General features: G+C 35.9%; 1 protein-coding gene and 1 long non-coding RNA gene across 2 annotated transcripts; one reads left to right on the top strand and one right to left on the bottom strand.

Moving 5' to 3' along the window:
• The first annotated feature begins 358 nt into the window (after window positions 1-358).
• Window positions 359-15092, top strand: LOC124080081 (indoleamine 2,3-dioxygenase 1). The gene is made up of 10 exons (XM_046425931.2): window positions 359-530; window positions 4067-4162; window positions 4287-4406; window positions 8085-8203; window positions 9381-9395; window positions 10814-10913; window positions 11324-11441; window positions 12592-12643; window positions 13081-13229; window positions 14446-15092. Exons 1-10 carry the CDS (start codon window positions 432-434, stop codon window positions 14799-14801), a joined length of 1224 nt encoding a protein of 407 aa, XP_046281887.1. The 5' UTR covers window positions 359-431; the 3' UTR covers window positions 14802-15092.
• On the bottom strand, window positions 1079-11347 carry LOC124080082 (uncharacterized). The gene is made up of 2 exons (XR_006847577.2): window positions 10801-11347; window positions 1079-4545 (listed from the first exon to the last, which is right to left on the bottom strand). It is a non-coding gene; the product is annotated as an uncharacterized LOC124080082 (long non-coding RNA).
• Window positions 15093-20470: the final 5378 nt, after the last annotated feature.

The following is a 20470-nucleotide window of genomic DNA, read 5'->3' as shown; positions in this document are numbered from 1 at the left end:
TGAAAGCCAATGGCTGGATTGACTAAATGATAACTTAGATATAGCCATGGTAAAAATTGTTTGAATTGAAGATTTGAATTTTTCCATAAAATTTTTTTTCTTGTCACCTGTTCCCATAGTTCTTGTTATTTCAATAAAAAGTTTTATGGTTTACCATATAGCAGTAAGCAAATGATGTTCTTATTGAAAAAGCCCTGATAATGAATGCAAACTTTCAGTTTCTTCATATGATGAACAAAGATGCTTTGTGGTTTTATTGTTTATCAAATTACAAATAAAGAAAGTAGAAAATGAAACTATCCCAAAAGTGGAAGTCATTTCTTTCTGCTTACGTGATAAGCTGTAGTCACTGGCTCTAACAATGACTATAAAAAATAGATGTTCTGAAACTTCTTAGAGGCTGAGGAGGATCAGTGGAGTAGACCTCAAGAATGGCACATGATAAAATATCACTTATGGAAGATTCTTGGAAAATCCTTGAAGAGTACCATATAGATGAAGATCTGGGCTTCGCTCTGCCAAATCCACTGGTAAGAGAGGGTGGTGAAATAAGGGGAAATATCACAATTGGAGGCAGAGTTTGAATAACTGTGTCTCTCTGTTCTTCAAATTTTCCTCCTAGAAACTCAGTCATATATGTAGTTCTTATTTACCTAATAGAAATTAAGAATGATTAAATAAAGAAACCATGGAAGGTATTTTACCTTTACAAAAGGACTATACTATAGATACCAAAAGTTGACTGATTACAATCGTTTTTTCTGAGGGTATTCTGAAAAGGCCAAAGTTATTAATGTCCATGAGTCATGCAGAAGCCCCTTTTTCTAGTGATATCTGTCAAACTGGTCAAAGTTTGTGCTCTTGATTTGATTTGGTTTATGAAATGATACATCAAGTAACTTTCGTCTTGTATGAATAATGGTTACTGTTTACTAAGAGTAAGATGCAAATGAGTATGAAATACCTTAAAAATTATATTTTGCAAGTTTTAGCTATAAAGCACAATGCATATGGAGAAAAATGCTTGCTTCAAAATTATATGTCCCTAAGTTGTATTCTAAAGAATGCCACGTATATCTATTTATCATTAATATTTTAATAATCACACATTTAGAGTCAGAGGGCAAGATAGTCATACAGAGGTGCCCAGCACTCACCTCTTTCACAAAGAAGCACCAGCATAACAATTAAAAGCTGAATTTTGAGGTGAGTGATTTTGGAACCCAGCAAGTTAGAGACAAGAACCCTGTAAGATACAGTCTTGGGAGAGTGGAGAGTATGGTATAAAGCTCACCGAAAAGTGCGACCCAGGTCAAGGAAAGGGGTAAAGTCCCAGCACACCTCTGTGGCCATCAGCAAAGGCAACCTTGCCATCGACATTGGCAACCTTAGCGACACGGGGGACAAGCTTGGAGCCCAGTTAGAGGGACTTTCTGGAGCGTGCACGATAGCTTGGCTCTAGAGAAGGAGTTTGCACTGTCTCCCCGCACAAACCCCAGATCCCAGGATGCCACAGGCGGGTCCCACATTGAGGGCGGAGCTATGCTGCCTTTTCTGCTGCTTACGGGATCAGGTTAATTAGCTAAGCAGTGTAATAGGCCCAAACAGCTTCCCTAAAGGTTCCAACCTCTGCCTAATCCGCCCAAGTTTCACCGTCAGTCCAGTTGCCCACAATCACGCTCAGCGGCGGACACAGCCGCAAGTTTCTGGAATAACCCGCCCAAGCAGCCGCCCTACCTCACCCAGGCGCGCAGCAGCTGAGCCACCGCTAGAAGTGGGCGTGTTGGGGGCGGAGTCACAGCGCGGTCCCTCTGGCTGAGTACCCTGGCGGGGAAGCAGCTGCCTGGCTCCGCAGGTCGGGCATTGGAATCAGCTGCAGTTTCGCCTCCTTGATCTGGCCTGGGTCCAGGCTTCATGCCCCGGCGGCGGTGGACTCTCCCAGTCGCCCAAGCCGCTGTTGGGTCCCAAGGTGCGCCGCTGCTGCTGTGGAAACTCCATTGTGCTCCGTTTCCAGCGCCATCACTGTCACTGCCAGAGTGACCACATCTACAATTGTGTGCAATTTATGAACCCTGACACCTCCCCCCCCGCCCCCCGTGGCTCCTGGAGACCTCAGGGCTTTCACACACACTGCGTCCAAACACAGGGATGTAGCTGAAGAATCTCTGTGAATTTTATTTATATCGGTTATTTTGCTTTACAGTTCACTTACAGTCTTAACTTGGTTTTAAAGTTCGAAGCCTTACCCATGTGGAATAAAGTTAAGCCATTTGTCTTCAGTCACCACAGTCCATTACTGATAACCCAAAAGGCTCACTTTGAAGCAACCTGAATGAGGCATTAGGGCAGGGTATACAGGAAGTTGTTCAGACTTCTGCCTGTGCCTCACTTCAGGATTTTGCCTAGGTCTTGCGTTTGTGTTTCCCTTTGGGTTTTGTTTGCTGTTTAGGGGGGTATTAGGAATTGAATTCAGAGGTGCTTAGCCACTGAGCCACATCTCTAGATGCCGTTCGGCACCTGGCTGTATATTTTCCTTTGATATGTGATAAAAAAATATGATCAGATCAAGAAGACACTTTTATTTGAATTTCATTTGTATTTGTTGGGCAAAAATCAAGCCTATAGTGGAACCAAAGTAGGCAATTTACATGCATACAGTAGTCCACTCTCTATGTTTTTGCTTTCGTTTGCTTCAGTGACCTGCAGTCAACCATAGTCTCAAAGTAAAATGGAAAACGCCATAAGTAAACAATTTATGAGCATTAAATTGCTCACTGTTTTTGAGTCTTATAATGAAACTTCACACCACTCCATTCCATCCCTCCCAGGACATGAGTCATCTCTTTTTCCAGTGTATTCATGCTATAAACTCACCTACCTGTTAGTAACTCAGTAGTGCCCAGGTTATGAGATGGACTGTCAAAGTTTTGCAGTGCTTGTTTTGCAACCCTTATTTTTCTTACTAATAACCCCAAAGCACAAGAGTAGTGACGTCTCTGGACAATTTAGATATTCCAAAGAGGAGTTTAATGTGCTTCCATAAAGTGAAAAGGTGAAAGTTCTTGATTTAATAAAGAAAAAAAATTGCTGTGTTGTTAAGCTCTATGGTAAGAACAAATGTATCAGTGAAATTGTGAAGAAACTATTCAAGTTGTTTTTGCTGTCACACCTAAAACTGCAAAAGTTATCACCAAAGAGCATAGTAAGTGCTTACTTCAAATGAAAAAGGTATTAAGTTTATCATAGGATGTAGATATAGGGAAAATGCATAGTGGTTAAGTGCTATTTGCAGTTTTAGGCATCAACTGGGAGTCTTGAAACATTTGCTAGAAGCATAAGAGACTTTATCCTATACAGTTTCTTCTATATTTCCAGGTGTATTTCAGTTCTTGAAAAAGATATAAATTTAAAATAATTTGCACATTATAATCCTTGTCATCAAATATTAAGACATAAAAAGACTATGGATTCTGAAATTGGAAATATATATGTCTGAATTACAAGTGTGTGTGTGTGTGTGTGTGTGTGTGTCACAAGTTATGTAAACTGAGACCAGGTTCTTTTTATTTATGACATAGAGACAACTTTTGGGGCAATTACAAGAATTAAATGAGAAATGCATATGAAATTAGTGAGCAGAAAGCCCAATCCACTAATGAGATTTTCTTCTGTTCAAAGAACTTAAAATCTAGTTGAAATGGAAAAAAATATAAAACACAAGATTACTTAATAATGACATGTAAGGTATACTCCATAGGATTTATAATGGAGAAGATTGATGTTGAATGGTATACTAAGGAAGGTTTTAGAGCATCTGTTGGGTTGAATTTTGAAAAGGATGCAAAATGAAAGTGCTTAAAGAGAGAAGAGGTGGAAAACAGAGAAGAGCTTGAGCCCTGTTTGTCAGGTGACAAAGCACAGGCTGGTGTTTTCAGACAAGTACAGGTTTGTTGGGGCAATGATGCACAAAATGTACTTAGAAGCAAGGGGAGTCATCCTCAGGAAACCAACAATATTTTACAGTAACTTCCACTAGCAAATCAAAGTCCTATTTTTTTCTTTCAAGGAGGAACTACCTCATGATTATGACGCCTGGATTTTCATTGCTAAAAATCTTCCTGAACTGATTGAGAATGGCCAACTTCGAGCAGAAGTTGAGAAGGTTTGAAATACATATTACATTTGTCTTCTTGTATGGTTGCTTAACATTTTTAAGTTGATTTCTAAGCCTAAATTAGAAATTGGATCAAGAGTGAATTGGGTCAAGTCTCTCCATTTGTTCTCAGATACCACTGCTCAGCATTGATGAGCTCCAAGGACATAAGTCACAGCGACTCGCACATTTGGTTCTGGGATACATTACCATGGCATACGTGTGGGATCGAGGTGATGGAGATGTCCGAAAGGTATGGAGATTTTCTGGTATTTCTTATGCAACATGAGTGAAAATGAAATCCAATTGATATTTAATGTAAACAATCCCAGTGTCTGGTTATAGTTTCCAGAGCATTTGCCTATCATGGGTGAGGTCCTGAGTTTGATCACCTGTACCAAAAAAAAAAAAAAAAAGAAAGAAAGAAAGAAAAAAAGAAAAAAAAAAAAAAAAAAAAAAAGAGAAAAAATTTTCAAAAAGTACTATAACTGTACTTTTAAAGTTAAGATGAGAGAACAAAAAGAAAAGAAAATAACAGTTTACTGATTTAGCATATCAACTGTTATGATTATACTTGCCTTTTTCTTGTATAACACAGTTGCTCCATCCTATCCATACACATATGCATTCGACTTCTTTAATTTAATTATATTGTGAACACTTTTTAGTTACTACACAATCATCCTAATTGTTTGGAATAATTGTACAACTGTTCATTGAGTTACTGAACTTTTGCTTACCTACTAAATCTTCTATTGATAAATATTTAACTTTTCAAAAACATTTCATTATAAACTGGGCATGGTCACACGTGCCCTGTAATCCCAGCAGTTCTGGAAGTTGAGGCAGGAGGATGCAGTGTTCAAAGCCAGCCTCAGCAACTTTGAGAGACCCTCTGCAACTCAGTGAGACCCTGTCTCTAATAAAATACAAAAAAGGGCTGGGGATGTAGCTCAGCAGTTAAGTGCCCCTAAGTTTAATTTCTGGTACCAAAATAGAAAAAAATCAGTATTATATATGACACTACAATAAATATCTTTGAATGGCTCTTCATGGTTAATGTGTAAGTGCTTCCATCTATCAACATAGAAGAGTATCTTGGTTTCGTTCAACTCTTATCAACATAAAAAAAACCTTAATTTTAAATCATCTTGTATATATATTTATAGGTATGCATTCATGTGTCAGTCATAGTCTTACTATTAAAATAAAAATAGCAGTGAAGATCACATTGTAAATTAGGCTCATATTCAGTATCTGTCCTGTAATGCTACTAAAATCCTTGCCTTCCCATCTCTTGTAGTGGTCCCAGATTGAGCCAGTGCAAACACAGGGGTTCCAGTTAAATTTGAATTTCAGATATGCAATTATTTAGTGTATGTGTGTGTCCCGAAAAATGCAAATTTGTTGGACATCCTGTATTTTATTTGGCAGCCACAATCTTATCAAACCAATACTGGAATTTATTTATTTATTTGGGGGGAGGTTACCCGGTATTGAGCCCAGAAGCACTCAACCACTGATCCACATCCCCAGCCCTATTTTTTGTACTTTATTTAGAGACAAGGTCTTACTGAGTTGCTTAGCACCTTGGCCATTGCTGAAGCTTGTTTTGAACTCTATATCCTTCTGCCTTAGCCTCTGGAGCCGTTGGGATTACAGGTGTGCCCAACCCCACCCAGCTCTGAATTTAAGAATAAACTGGATTCAAAGGGCATCTTCTACCACTTAGTGAACACTTTCCTTTTTCAGCAAAGCTAATTAGTGTTTTATTTAGTTATTTTTCTTATCACACTGTGCTTAAAGGCAGGTGATCACATATGATCCACCTATATGATGAGTCATTTCTGACACATAGGGATAGAAGTTGTTGTTCTGCATGATCCTGGGAACAACTCATGCTAATCATTGAACTACTACATCCAGATTGGGATGATGCCAAACAGTCTAAAACTGGTTCTAGTCTTATAATCTAACTTAAAGTTTCTTTAAGTGAATAATCTCATTAGATTTGCTAGAAATATGTGTGTCTGTACTGAAAATCAGTCTATGCTAGTTGCCCTGAGCAGAAGTCCAGAGGACTTAAATAGTAGTTGGTGTCACCACTAATGCTCAGAAGACAGAACAACAAGGCAAGAGGAAAAACACTGACCAAGAACGTGGAGACCAGAAGGCATATAGTGTAATTGAAAAATAATAAATGTATCAGACTTTAGGTCAGAATTAAGAAAGAAAAGATGAAAGTGTATTTTTAATTTATCATGGTTTCATAGAGTCTTATCATTCTGAAAATAATCTCAGGAAGTAGTAGTACTGTAAAACCCGTAAAAACATGTTTCAGTGGGGCAGTTATTAAGAAAGAAAAAGTTAATGAACAAAATGTAAATAAATATAAATCACATTTTGCTTGAGAATTGGCAAGAAGTTATCATCTGAGTTTCATAGCAGCTGTATCTGTAATAAAGACATGTTTGAGCACTTTATTTCCTTTTTCCAGATCAGTTCTAGTTAATTATTCAACTAAACGTCACCCTTTTTACCCCTCTGAACATTCTCTAAATCAGAGAGGGACAAAATTATTTCCTTTTGAAAAATGTAACTATTTTGCCAGCTACAATGTTTCAGTCTTTAGAAGCACAAGCTCTTCAACATAAAGTATACATCCCAGTGTGATTTGATGACCAGTGATTTTGTCCTAACATTCTGTTCTCCTGGTTAAAGCCCTCAAAAGTCATTAAGCTAATGGAGAGTGACTTGGGTTATAACTCCTGTGGTTTTCACAAAACTGTGGCCCATGACTTATCATCATACCATCTCTATCCACTACCCCAGGCAGGCCATAATCCCTATTCTTCCCCTCCTTAGATACACACATATATCAGCCAAAGGCTGCTGATGTCAATGATTATCCCAATTACTACATGGGACAGTACAATTATAAGCTAGGTGATAGTAGATGATGAAGTCAGGCAGATAAAGGATAAAATGTTAGCTTCATGGCTAAGGGAGTTATTGGAGAACTTGGCCTGGAAAGGAGGAAGCAGTGAATGGCTGTAAGAGCTCTCGGAATCAGCTTGCCTACTTAGCCATCTAGTTAGGCAGCATTAGACAACTGTAGAATCACCCTGTGTGGGCAGAAGCCTTTTATTCTGTGGCTGATTGCAGAACAGATTTTACAAGTAGCAGGTTCAGAAAATGAAGAGTTGAGGAGGAAAAAGGGGCTGAGCTGTGTTTTCACTTCCAAACCCAGCAATTCGATGAGCCTCTATACCTCCTGAGGAAGAGAGAATGAAAGAGTTTAGCCAAAAGTGCCATCTCAGTTGATGTAGTTATTTCTACAGTGAAATACAAAGCCAGGGTAAAGGAGCTCTCTTCTTCCAGGACAATTAAATCTGAAAGATTTACTAAGCACCAAGGTCCTATGGTGAATCTTTCACGGGGGAAAAAAAGTGTCCAGGAGAATTTCCTTCTGCATTGAGCTTCAAGAGTAGCAAACTGCACTTCTACTGTCTCATATCCAAAAGTCTTAATTACAAAGACTTTGAGTATCTTTGACATAATCAATTTTATATTTTTATTTCTGGTGAATAATGTGGTGTCTTGCATAGAAAAATTACTTAATAATTATTCATGGGAAAAATGGATGAGTGAAGGGGGGAAAATAGCTCCCAAGGCCACTGGGAAGTAAAAGACCCAGGCTTTGTACTCTGTTCTTTTTCTTCCTTAGAGCCAAATTATGCCCACCCAAATTCAAAACATGAATGTTTAACAATTACCAGAGTTAAGTAATGAAATGTGGAAAAGAAAAAAAATCCACTTATTTGTTTTCAAATGCCATTATACAAAAAGCAGTCAAGGTTTTGGTACCCAGAAAGCAGCAAAAAAAGTAACACACTTCAATGATTCAAACTAAGTATTGTGTTTTAATTAGGTCTTGCCAAGCAATATTGCTATTCCTTGCTGCAAACTCTCTGAGAAGCTGGGACTGCCTCCTATTCTGTGTTATGCAGATTGTGTCTTGGCAAATTGGAAGAAAAAGGATCCCAGTGGGTATGTAAACTGTGATTATAACAGATGAATTGGAATGTATGTTATTTAAATCAATATGTAGTTATTTATTGGTTTAATTTTTGACAGTACAGTTTCTCTGGTATTGTCTATTATTTCTTGGACTATTGTGTCTGAAACTACAAATGTACAAAAGTGAGAGAGTGCTGTGTATTTAACATATAGTAAAAGACATAGAGATTCTAAATGTTCAATTTGAATTTGCCTTTTGTATACAGGTATGCATGTAACCACGTCCCCAAACAAGTTTACAAGCCACAGAGTACTTCTGTGACCTCCGAAAAGTTCTTTGTGTCTCTTTTTATTCAATTCCCTTCTCTGTTCCAGGCAAATACATTCTAATTTGTCTTATCAGAAATTAGTTTGTTTTTTATTGCATTTTGTATCAATGAAACCCTAGAGTATATATGCTTTGGTGCCTGAGTTCCTTGGATTAACACATTTTTGAGATTTTACCAATCTATTTTTAATTAATTAACTTACTTACATTTTTTGTTAATATATTATGATTAATGCAAAACACTAAAACTCATTATACCATATTCTACATGCACATACCACACTTTGATCAATCTCCTTCCACAGAACATCCCTTTTCCTCCATTCTTCCCTCCCCTTGATTCCTTTGCTCTACTCTGATAATCTCCCTTCTATTATTAACTGTTATTTTTATTATTATCATCACAATTTGAATTAATTTTTAAGTAGTAAGTTGCATGTAAGAGTTTCCATCAGGAAAGCAGCAGTGTCTGCTTCTCAGAAAAGACTGCACAGAATTGAGGCCACTCCTATCCCTCAGTGATGGGATTTGCTCCAACAAAGACCTGTGGCCATAGGTGTATACAGGAAGGAGTGTTCTACAGGTGGCTGTACCACAAAATGAAAAGATTTGATCTAGAAATTATCTTAACAGTAATAATGAGTTTTTACTATGTGTTCCTCGCATATTTAATTTTTATTTTTTTTATAAATTAGATATTTCCAATGCAATCCTGAAAGATATAAAAAAAAAAACAACAGTTTTTCTTTTTTAACTATGTCTTACCTCAGTTTGATCAATAGTATTCAATCTGATAATAGTAACTCAAAACCATTTGATTTCAATTACCTTTCTTTCTCTATTCCAATTGGCTCATGGCTTCCGGATTGATTCTACCAGGCCTATGACCTATGAGTAAGTATTCTAAGAACTATTTTTTATTCAAAGTGAATGTCGATTATCAAAGTATTACAAATACATTTTTAAATAGTTGATTGAGTTCAGGCAAAAATAATTTAGGTTATTATTAAAAGAGCAAATAATCCCATTCCTTAAAACTATATCTATGATTTTAATATGACCATGTCTATTTAATATTATAGGTAGAGAAACATACAAAAATGCAACTTGATATGAATTATGGAATTTATATGCCTAAATACAAAATGAACATACATCTATGTATCTGTGATCTAATGACCTCCCTGGGCAGAACTAGTTAACAATGTCAATAAGTAGTTATAAAGAAACCTGTTTTTGTTTGCTTGATTTTGCTTTTTACCAGTCCTTATTACTTTTGACCTATGTACTCTACATAGCCAAGAGCTGGAGAAACTAAGGTGTAAGCTTTTCCTAGTGAAGCTAGACTAATGGAAAGGAAAGGCAACTTATGAAAATTGTATAATGTTGCATGATTAATAGAAGGGACAAGAAGTTAAACTGCTAGGAGGTCTAATCAATTATCTAATCATATAACATATTTAAAGGGAAGAATCCATGAGGCAATTTATTTGAAGTGAGTCCAGAAGACAGGAAAGATGGCAGTCTATATAGCAGAGGACATAGCAAGTGTGAAGACTTGGAACTGACAGAAGTCTTGGTACATTATCAATGCTGAAGGCTAGCTGGTGTCACTGTAGACAATGATGAAGATAACAGTAGGAGAAAAAGATGAAGAAATAAATTTATAAAAAGAAGGAGAAAAGGATGAAGAAATAAATTTGTAAAAAGATTATCACTTATCTTGCCAAGGGACATAGAGCAAGCAAATAAGCTACAGGGGTGGTCTGACTTCAGAAACCAGAATTCTAACTACCACAAAACTCACAGATACACAGACATTGAAACCATTTTTGTACCAATGCCAAGACTTCAACAGAAAAGAAAAAATAGGGTCTAACCAAGTTATTTGAATTTCTTGGTCAATTCCTTTATATCAAATAAGCCACTGATAAATTGAGTGAGGTTCACAGAAAAAAATTTAATATATTTATTTTAAACAAAAGATTACTCCTTCAAACTCTACCTCAGATTTCTCTTAAAACCTTGAATATCTATATCTATTTAATGGAATAGTAGAAACAGACATATTTGTGGACTTTCTAGTTCTAAATCTAGAACAAAATCCAAGTCCCAGTGTAATTTTAAATATTATTTATTACTAATTGTATGATCTTAGATAGTGTGCCTAATATAGCTGTGTGTGTATGTGTGTGTGTGTGTGTGTGTGTGTGTGTGGAGTTGTTGATTTAACATGTTTGCAAACTATAAGTTATACTAAAATATACTGTGATTTTGCTAAATTTCTTGCCTATTTTACCTGATTTTCTTAGCAACATGGACATTTTGTTCTCATTTCCTGGTGAGGACTGCAGTAAAGGATTCTTCCTGGTTTCTCTGTTGGTGGAAATAGCAGCTTCTCCTGCAATCAAAGTATGTCCACTTACTTTTGAAATTTTTATGTCAATTCATAACAGAGTAATTCCTTAGTAACTGAATTATAGTAGCATGAATTGAGTTTGTGTTGGTTAAAACAATATAAGATCACTTAATTAGGGGTAATGGATTATCTTATAAAAAATATTTTATTTGCTTTTGTGTATTATCTAAAATATAAAACTAGGGGTCATATATTTAGAATCAAATTTGAAAATCCTGTAAGTAATAAAAATTTTCAATGCAATTTGTCATTAATAATACATAATGACATAATCCAATTGTTTTGACTTTTAAAATATAAATGAAGAAATAAATTTAATTTGTGGGTTAAGCTGGGGGAATTTTATATCAATGTTTAGTGGTAGGAGATCTTACATGTTTGTCTTTTATTTTTATTTTTTAAGGCAATTCCCATTATACTCAGTGCTGTGAAACAGCAGGACCAGGATACTTTGCAAAAGGCACTTCTTGATGTGGTTTTTTCTCTGAAAGAAGCCCTAAGAGTGTTTCAGGAAATTCATGGCAAGTACTGTACACATTACAACATTCTAAGAACAGTCAGATGTTTCTGATTGTCTGAAGGGTACAATCGGTTAGGAAATGAAAGTAAAAAACAGCTGTCAGTGAGCGTGGTTTCTTTCACTTGTTATATTTATCTCATTAAATAATTCCACTTTCCATATGGTAGATTTTATTATCTCCATTTTACAGATAAGGAAATATAAATTCAAAGACATAAAACACTTAAGGATACACAGGTAGTAACTAGTAAAGCCAGAATTTCATACCAGATCTCTTTAATTCTGAAGAGTATTTTGCTTGCTTCTAATAATTACGAAGACATTTGCTAAATGGGAAGGAAATTTTAAATTCTGAAAAAAAAGCTTCTGCTTGATAAGAGCTCTCTGCTAATTCTGCTTCTTCACAAGTTCACTGAGAAGCAACAGAGAAAAGCCATTGAGCTCAAAAGTTGTTGCAAAATTAACAGCTAGAAAAGCTACAAAAAGCGAACAAACAACAACAACAACAAAAAGGTTTGCAAAAAGGCATCTGCCCTACCAGGTAACAGATTTAACAAATATGTGAGTATTTATCACTGGGCTTGGAGCTACTGCTGATTGCTCCTTGGCAAAGGAGACACATTTTCAGATCAAATGTTAGTAAGTTTTGGGGAGGGAGACCTAGGGATATATATAGTCCATGGGGCTGCTGTGTTTGTTTGTTTTCTTTTGTTAAAATTTTTGGTCTCCCTCACTCTTCTGGGGGCCTCGTACATGTTAAGCAAATGCTGTACCACTAAGTCATATCTCCAGCCCGGGTTTATTTCTTGCAAGCACTTTATCTGTGTGTCAGTAAGAATACAAAGTAGTACTAGAAATGTTGACAGTTTAACTGGCCTGAGGATGTAGAGTAAGGAGGTGGGTGGCTTCTTAAACAAGCAATGTAGCAGTCTGACAGTGGACCCCATTCCATGGACATGGGTGATGAGCCTGGCACCTCCACCATTGGTAGGAGAATGAGAAGGGCTTTTCCACATGGGCTTTGTTCTGCATAGACTGACCTGATCCCTTTCCTGAACCCTGTGATAAAATCCTGTGAGTTATTTACAACACCTTGAACTCCCTGTTTACCTCTAATGAGTCTTAATTAAACATATTCCATCTTTTTACAGAATATGTGGACCCCAAACTATTTTTCAATGTTCTTCGCATTTATTTGTCTGGGTATGTAGTATTATGCTTGAATTTGTTTTATTTCAACTAATATAAAAAACACACCAAATACTTATTGATGGTTCCTCACCATTCATGAGGTTTGGATAACAATTATGCTAAAAATGTATTTTGTAGAAAAAGAATAGATAGTATTCTCTGTTATTACTGGTCCAGGATTGCCCTAGAAGGGGAATAGGGAAACTTGTCATTTTAAATAGAGTGAATGATCTGGCTAGTGCAAAGGTAAGTTTCTTTTCTGGGAGTATTTATACCAAATTTTCTCAGAATATCATTATTATTCGCATACATGAAAATTAGGGAGAGATTTGGATAAAGAATCACAAAATCTGTCTTGTCACCTTCTAATACCTCTAGAGCAAGATTTTCAATCAGAAAATTGACAATTAATATAAAGAATGATTTTTTTTCTTTCCTTCCTGGTCTAGCTGGAAAGGAAACCCCCAGCTGTCAGAGGGTTTGCTGTATGAGGGGGTCTGGGACACCTCAAGAAAATATGCAGGGGGAAGTGCTGCCCAAAGCAGCATATTTCAGAGTCTTGATATCCTTCTGGGCATAGAGCAGATTGCTGGTGGAGGTGAGTGGAAATGGCAAATAATAATCATCGCTTGCAATAATATAACTTGCGTCTTAATATTTATAAAGCTTCTTCCCTTTGGCATCTCATCTGAGCTTATTGGATGCTTTCAGGAGAATCAGAAAAGTAAGGATTACATGGCCAACATCCCATTTCACAGACGAAGATGCAAAAACTTAAGAGGATAATGTGACAGGCTTCTTGTTAAACAGCTAGAAAGTGGCAGAGCCAAAACCCAGATCCAATTCATCCTTCTCTCAATCTGGATTTGAATATGTAATTATAGGCTGATAGACTCTGGGGGAGCCAGGATCACATGTTCTGAAAATGTAGGATGAGATTCAGAAAGAAAGTCACCTGCAAATGAAACCCAATTGTGAGCAGAAGTTGGGGAGATGAAGGCCGCAGTGACAGGAGAGGCCTGGTATATCTTGTGTGCAGCCATCCTACGGACCCAGCAGCCCAAACAGGCTTGCACAGGAGTTTAATGAGGAGCTACATTCTTCAGGAGCATTCCCACATACCTGTCATCCCATCTGCTGGGAAGGCTGAGGCAGGAGGGTTGCAAGTTCAAATCTTTAGCACTTTAGCAAGACCCTCCATCAAAATAAAATAAAATAAAATGAAAACATAGTTCAATGGTAGAGCATTTTTCTGGCATGTATGAGGCACCTCACACAGAAAAAAAAGAAAGAAAAAAAGATGAGCTACTTTTTTATATGTCTTTTTATATGTATTTCTTCTTAGAAAAACTTCTTCCCACTTAAGCTTCTATTTTATATACTAAGAGGAAAGCACTGGGCTAGGTGAAAATGTTTTTTTCTTAATTTAAAATGATCCTTTAAACTCTTTTAAACTCAATGTCGTGACCTAACAAGTGTAGATTATTTATACCCTGCCTATAACATCAGCCTCTTGGAAGAACCAAATACAGTAGAAAAATGATAAAGAAAACACATATGAACATTCTTAATATGAAAAATAATTTTTGCTCATTTTATTTTCAGAATTAACTGTAGTTTTGTGTAGTTACCATGGCTGGCTGGTAGCAGCCCAATAACTGTTTATCCTCCAAACAGGGTGATCTTAACCTCAGAACTTTTTGCTATAGTTCCTAGTAGTGATCTCCAATTTGCTCTGACCTCCCTCAGCTTTCTCCCCTGACTGGGGAAGACTTTGGCCTCCCTGTTACCTTGTCTTTATCTTGTTCCTTTAGGACCTGCTGCTGAGTTCCTCCAGGACATGAGAACATACATGCCACCAGCACATCAGGACTTTCTTCGCTTCTTAGAGACAGGACCATCAGTCCGTGAATTTGTTGTTTCAAAAGATGATGCTGGCTTGCAGGAAACTTTTGATCAGTGTGTGGAAGCTCTGGTCTCCCTGAGGAGCTACCATTTGCAAATAGTAACAAAATACATTGTGATTCCTGCAAGCCAGAAACCCAGGGAAAATGAAATGGCAGAAGAGCCAACTGGACAAGAAAACAGAGGAACTGGAGGCACTGATATCATGAATTTCCTAAAGACTGTAAGAAACACAACCAAGAAATCCTTTTTGAAGGATCGTTAATGTAACCCCAGCAAAGGTACATTTCATTTAAGCACAGAAATTGACATATTTTCCTGTCACTGCTCATTGAAGCAGACCCATGAATTATTGATAGATAGTAATTTACTAATGATACACCATAAAAAGATTTCTAAATAATTTTTTCTTTTATCTATGGATCTATGTAGGAAAATAACAAAAAATGATAGTATAAGCATACTACAAACAACATTAGAAATATTATAACCTGTTTGTCAATGGAATATAATGATGAAATTCAATAAAGAGAAAAATCATGTAAGATCTAATAAATCTTGCTTCATTTTTGTCTACCATTAAATATTGCTTCAGATGAGGTATACTCCACACTATTATCCCTTCAGCAGGGCCAGTGGATTCTGGTACTTTCAAAATGCTAGTGCTTGTTCATAATTACTCGTTTATTTGTATTCTCTTTGCACAATAAGCTTCAGGATGCCAGAAACACTCTGTACTATTTATTGGACCTATGTTCCCTCAGCTCTTAGTACATACTTAGCAAATAACTACTGAATAAATGAATGTATGAAGACATCTATCAGGACATACAAGAATAGGTCACCTTTGAAATGCAGTTTCTTCCTAGGTTATTGAGCACTAACACTCTAGCATGAATTTGTTTAATAATGGAATTCTGGAAAGGTAGAGATGGAAAGGAACTTAAAAATCATCTAAGCCAATCTCTGCATTTTAAAGATGACAAAATTGAGGCTCAGAAAAGTGAAATAACTTACTTAGGATAATAGTTGATATAAATAGGAAGAAATTTTGAGTTTTTGATAAGTCTTATTTTTTTTTTCTTTCTATTTGGAATAGACGAGGTTAGAGGGAAAGGAAGTATAAGTGAGGATAGGAAATGAGATGACATAGCAGGATCTTATCAGGAAGCAAATGGTCAGCCAGAAATTGGTTGCATAATGAAAGATAGAAGGAAAAACTATTCAATGCCCAGGGTATGCGATTAGCAAGCACCTTGAATTCATGAAAAGTTCAGCTCTAAGGATAAGGAATATAATTCAGAAATTTCAACGAGTATGCACAACTATGTTTGAAGAAGGAAATGCATCATGTACTTCTAAAATCAAAATGTCTAAATACCATTTTAACATCATTGCTCAAATACACCCAACCCAGTGAAATCTTGTAGCTTATAGCAAAATTTTACTTGGTTGCCTACAAAATATGCTAAATTTCAGTGGTAATCATACTTATTTGGTGAGATACATTTTTTTCCCCCTTTTTCCCCTGTAAATGTTTCTGCAATTGACTACACATAATTTTATAGTGGGCAAAGTATATATCTATATAGATGATAGTCTATAGGTCCAAATAACACAAAACCAGATTTTGAATTTTCCTCTAATGAATTCATATCTGCACTGAGAGAGGCAAAATGAAATACTTGATATATTTCTAAAGATGCGGCTACTTCACATCCACTGCCCCATAGTCTCTGTTCATCACAGTGAGTGTTCTTTTGGGCACTGTAGAGGATGTGTCAATGGAGCGCAAAAGCGATATCTTATTACAGGAAAATATTTTAGCTAGATGTCATAAATTCTTAGTAACATGGTTCCTTTTTTTCTTAGTCCATTTTCTCTTGCTAATAACACAATACCACAGACTGAGTATGTTAGTTGACTTTCTGTTTCTATGAAAAATTACCTGATAAAATTCAACTTCAAGAAGAAAAAGTTTATTTTAGCTAAAGTTTCAGATGAGCTATGATGAGCGGGCTCCATTGCTTTGGGGCTTGTGGTGAGGCAGAACATCATAGAAAGGAGCACATGGTAGAACAAAACTGCCCAGCTCATAGCATCCAGGAAGCAAAAAGAGACAGAAGAACCCGGGACCCAATATGCCCTTCAAGGGCACATCTATAGTAACTCCATTTTTTTCCATCAGACCCCACTGCCTAAAGGTGTTTCTACCACCTTTCAATAGCACCAACTGACTGGCAACCAAGACTTTAGTCCATGAGCATTTAAAAAATGTTGATGGAAATTTAAAATAACACTGGGAAAGTTATAAAGAAAATAAGTTTATTTTGGATCATAGTACTGGTCCAAGATTGAGAACCAGCATCCAGTGATGGCCCTCTGGCTGGCTGAATCTTGAGAGAGCAGAAGGAATGTGCAAGTTCTGGTCTCAATCTCTTTTCATAAGGTTACCAGGGTTCAACCATGGAGATTCCACCCTGATAAACATAAGTTCATCATAACTAATCCTAACCCCCTCCCAAAGCCTCAAAACTACCTATGAGAGTCAAATTGTTTCCATCCTCTCTTTACCTCAAGATGGAAATGTACATTATGAAATGCTGTACATACTTTAAGGCTTCACAAATTAAAATCAATTACACTGAAAACTGAAGTGGCAGAAGAAGACTTATGTCTTTCACAGAATGTGTACCTGAAAGATTTCCAGTGACGAACATATAATTACTATGTACGAACCAAATGATGGAAGAAGTTTTCTGTTTTTTATTACAATGCACCCACCTACTGACAGTGTTAGTGGTTACAGGGTTGATAATTTACTAAAACAGAATCCTGGAGTAAATATGAATACTATTCCTTTGTACAACTTGTAAGATGTGTTTCCTAAAACTATATGTTTTTTACAAAGTACTATAAATGCAATCCTGGAGTTGATTTTGAGGTTGGGTATTATGATGAAGTCAAAAGAGTAAATTTAATGTCAGTGGTTGAAAAAACTTAGAAAGGAAAAACTGAAGTTGATAGTTTGAAAGAGGAAATGAAAATATATATGGTTTTCACTAATGAGGCTCATTGTATTTGTTGAGCACTGGAAACCAAGATTTCAGAAGAGGGAAATAATACTGGGATTACTTCCTTCTATCTGGTTATTCTAGAAAAACAGTCTGGCAGTACTAGTATAACTATGACCTTATCACCTCCTCCTGTGGATCAAAGTTCCCAGTGAGAAATATTGGATCTTGTAATAGACTGCCATGAGTAATTTTACTTCTGCATTCCTAATCTAGCTATTGGTATATTATGTAGGATCTGGCTGAACAGCAGCAATTTGGGTACAAACTTTTGTTCCAGTGCCCAAAATATTATCTTTAAAAATCAATATAACTTTGACTTCTATTTTTATGAAAAGTGTTGGTGGAAATACACAGTAAACTAGTGGATCCATGTGGATATAGTTTCATGATGGCTTACAGTTTATCCTGGAGGTGGGATTATTTTCTATTAATTATGAAATATACCAAAACAACTAGATACCAAGAATTAAAACAATTGTAGTTTATATAGAAGAGAAATTACAGCGACTTTCTTCTACCTCTATCATGTTTTCTAATACAGATCCTAGTTTTCATTGGTTATAACTTCATTTAGGTATATGTGTTAAATAAATAATTTATCATTCCCTTAAAGAGAAATTATTACTTCATTTAATATAACTTTCTGTTTTAGGAAGCATTTCTAAAAGGGAATTTTAATCCATTTCCAAATATCTGTATTTTAACTGGGGGCAAAAATGCAAATAAATCTTCAATCCTTACAATGTAATGGTTGAAAAGTAAAATAAGGAAGCAATATAATTTTGCTTTTGAAACATGCCTACAAAATTATTGTATTCATATATTTGTAATGAACAGTTTTATAAAAGCCAAAATACAAAATGTGTGTTATGATTGGGCTTTTATTGTTTTTCCTACTTTGCAGACATAAGAACATTATAAACAAAAGTTATTAGAGTTTGTGAACACATAAATAATTTTAATTACTACAAGTTACATATAAAAATGTGTATTTGTTATATAATTTTGCTTCAGCAGAAGTTTCTGAGAGAATATTTCTGCAAATTTTTTATAAAAATCTATTAATGAAGCACTTTATCCTTGATTTCTTTATTAAATAATTATTTTTTAAAAATTCTAACAAAGTCATCTTTTTAAATACTGCTGTGAACATAAAACTACTGGAGATAATTTAGGGAAAAATCTAGGTGATTTTGAGTTTGGCAACAACTTTTAAACACAAAATCAAAGTTGGATTTTATTACAATAAAAAAGTTCTTCTCAGCAAATGATATTATTGTTAATGGAATGAAAAGACAAACCACATACTGGGAGAAAGTATGCATAAAAATATCTCTGGTAAATGACTACTATAAAAAACATAAAAGGAACTCTCAAAATTCAAAACTAAGAAAATGAACAACTTAATTTAAAAAATGGACAAAAGTTTTGTGCAAGACACTTCACTAAGAAAAGACATACAGATGGTAAATAGGCAAATGCAAAGATGATTAACATCCTATGTCTTTGGAAATCTCAAATTACTTTTCTGGATTTCTACATTTGTAGAGCAGCCTTGAAAATCCACAATACTGACAGCACCAAATGCTGGTGAGAATGTGGAGCAACCAGAACACAGTTGATGTCTGGTAGGGAATGCAACATGGGACTGTCACTTGGGAAGACAGGTTAGCAGTGTCTTGCCATGCCACCCAGTAACCACGCTGTCAGTTAAGTCAGAAGGGAAACTGTTTTTATTTTGTCTTGACTTTCAAAAGTGTTGTAAGCAGGGAAAATGAGGAAAGGCAAAGAGCAGAATCACCTGTCTTCTGGTGAAAGCAGCTTTGGAAGAGTATCTGTCTTAGAACTTTTAATTCTCCAAGGGTGTGAGGAGCTTGATTACTCTGATACAACCACTTTTACCTATCCATTCCCATTCGGGTACCACTGCTTTGGCCATTATTCAGTCTCACCTGGAGAACTTTTAGGGAATTCTCTCTCACTTCTATTCCTATGGATTTTTGAATCTCTTTCAATACATGTTACCTTTGCCTTCACAGAGTGATTATTGCTGTATGTGTGTACATATGTGCATGGTATTTCACTTGCTAATTGGTCTATGGGCGGATTGACAGAATTTTCATTTTATATTGTAGAATTTAGCAACATATTTAAAACATTGGTTATTAAACATAAGCACTATAAAAAGATATGTAAATGCCATGATGAATAATACTAGAGGCATGTTCATGAGCTGAGAGGGTATCAAGTAAGTATGAAGTGATGAGAAAATATCAGAATAGATTTGAAGCAGTGAGAACAGTTATGTGGTTGCTAGGTGGTTATTATAATATCTCAATAGTAAATGGCAAAAGACTTAAAGCATGACCTTGGATTGGAAAAAGAGAGAAATATTAGAAGCATTAGGACAGCTAGATTGGAAAGACCAGTGTTCTATTGGATGAGGGTCTGCTGGAGAGATGACTCGGGTCTCTATCTGGTCAACTTTGGGCAGTCACACAGGGTCTTACACTTCATTCTCTTCTATCAGGGTCTTATAATTCTCAATATTTTTGAACAAGAGAACTTACATTTTTATCCATTATTAAGCATCTCAAATTATATTACTGGTTCTTAGAGATACCATTAACTGAATATGGAATATAAGAATAAGCTAAGTTTTATTCTTGTTACAAGAACATAAGTGACAACTTTAGCTTACAACTGACACTAGACAGTGGGATGTCTGCTCAAGGCCTTCAGCCAGTAGCTGCAGATTTTGGCTTTGCCCCTATCTTAATGGAAGACATCTAGTAAAAGTTGAAGGAGTTGAGATATTTCATAAGAAACCTCTATAGAGCATCCAAGTCCATATGTC

Source organism: Marmota monax, unplaced genomic scaffold, assembly GCF_021218885.2.
Source record: "Marmota monax isolate L192 unplaced genomic scaffold, Marmota_monax_Labrador192_F-V1.1 WCK01_AAM20220418_F8-fsc00871, whole genome shotgun sequence".
NCBI lineage: Eukaryota > Metazoa > Chordata > Mammalia > Rodentia > Sciuridae > Marmota > Marmota monax.
The sequence above is the reverse complement of the archived record's forward strand: the minus strand, read 5'-3'. Positions and strand labels throughout refer to the sequence as shown.

Bases quoted from the DNA above. Each gene is read 5' to 3' on its own strand.
- LOC124080081 (XM_046425931.2), top strand. From the start codon at position 432: ATGGCACATGATAAAATATCACTTATGGAAGATTCTTGGAAAATCCTT. The intron at 11,442-12,591 runs GCAAGTACTGTA...ATCTTTTTACAG, and splicing joins AGTGTTTCAGGAAATTCATG to AATATGTGGACCCCAAACTA. The intron at 13,230-14,445 runs GTGAGTGGAAAT...TTGTTCCTTTAG, and splicing joins AGAGCAGATTGCTGGTGGAG to GACCTGCTGCTGAGTTCCTC.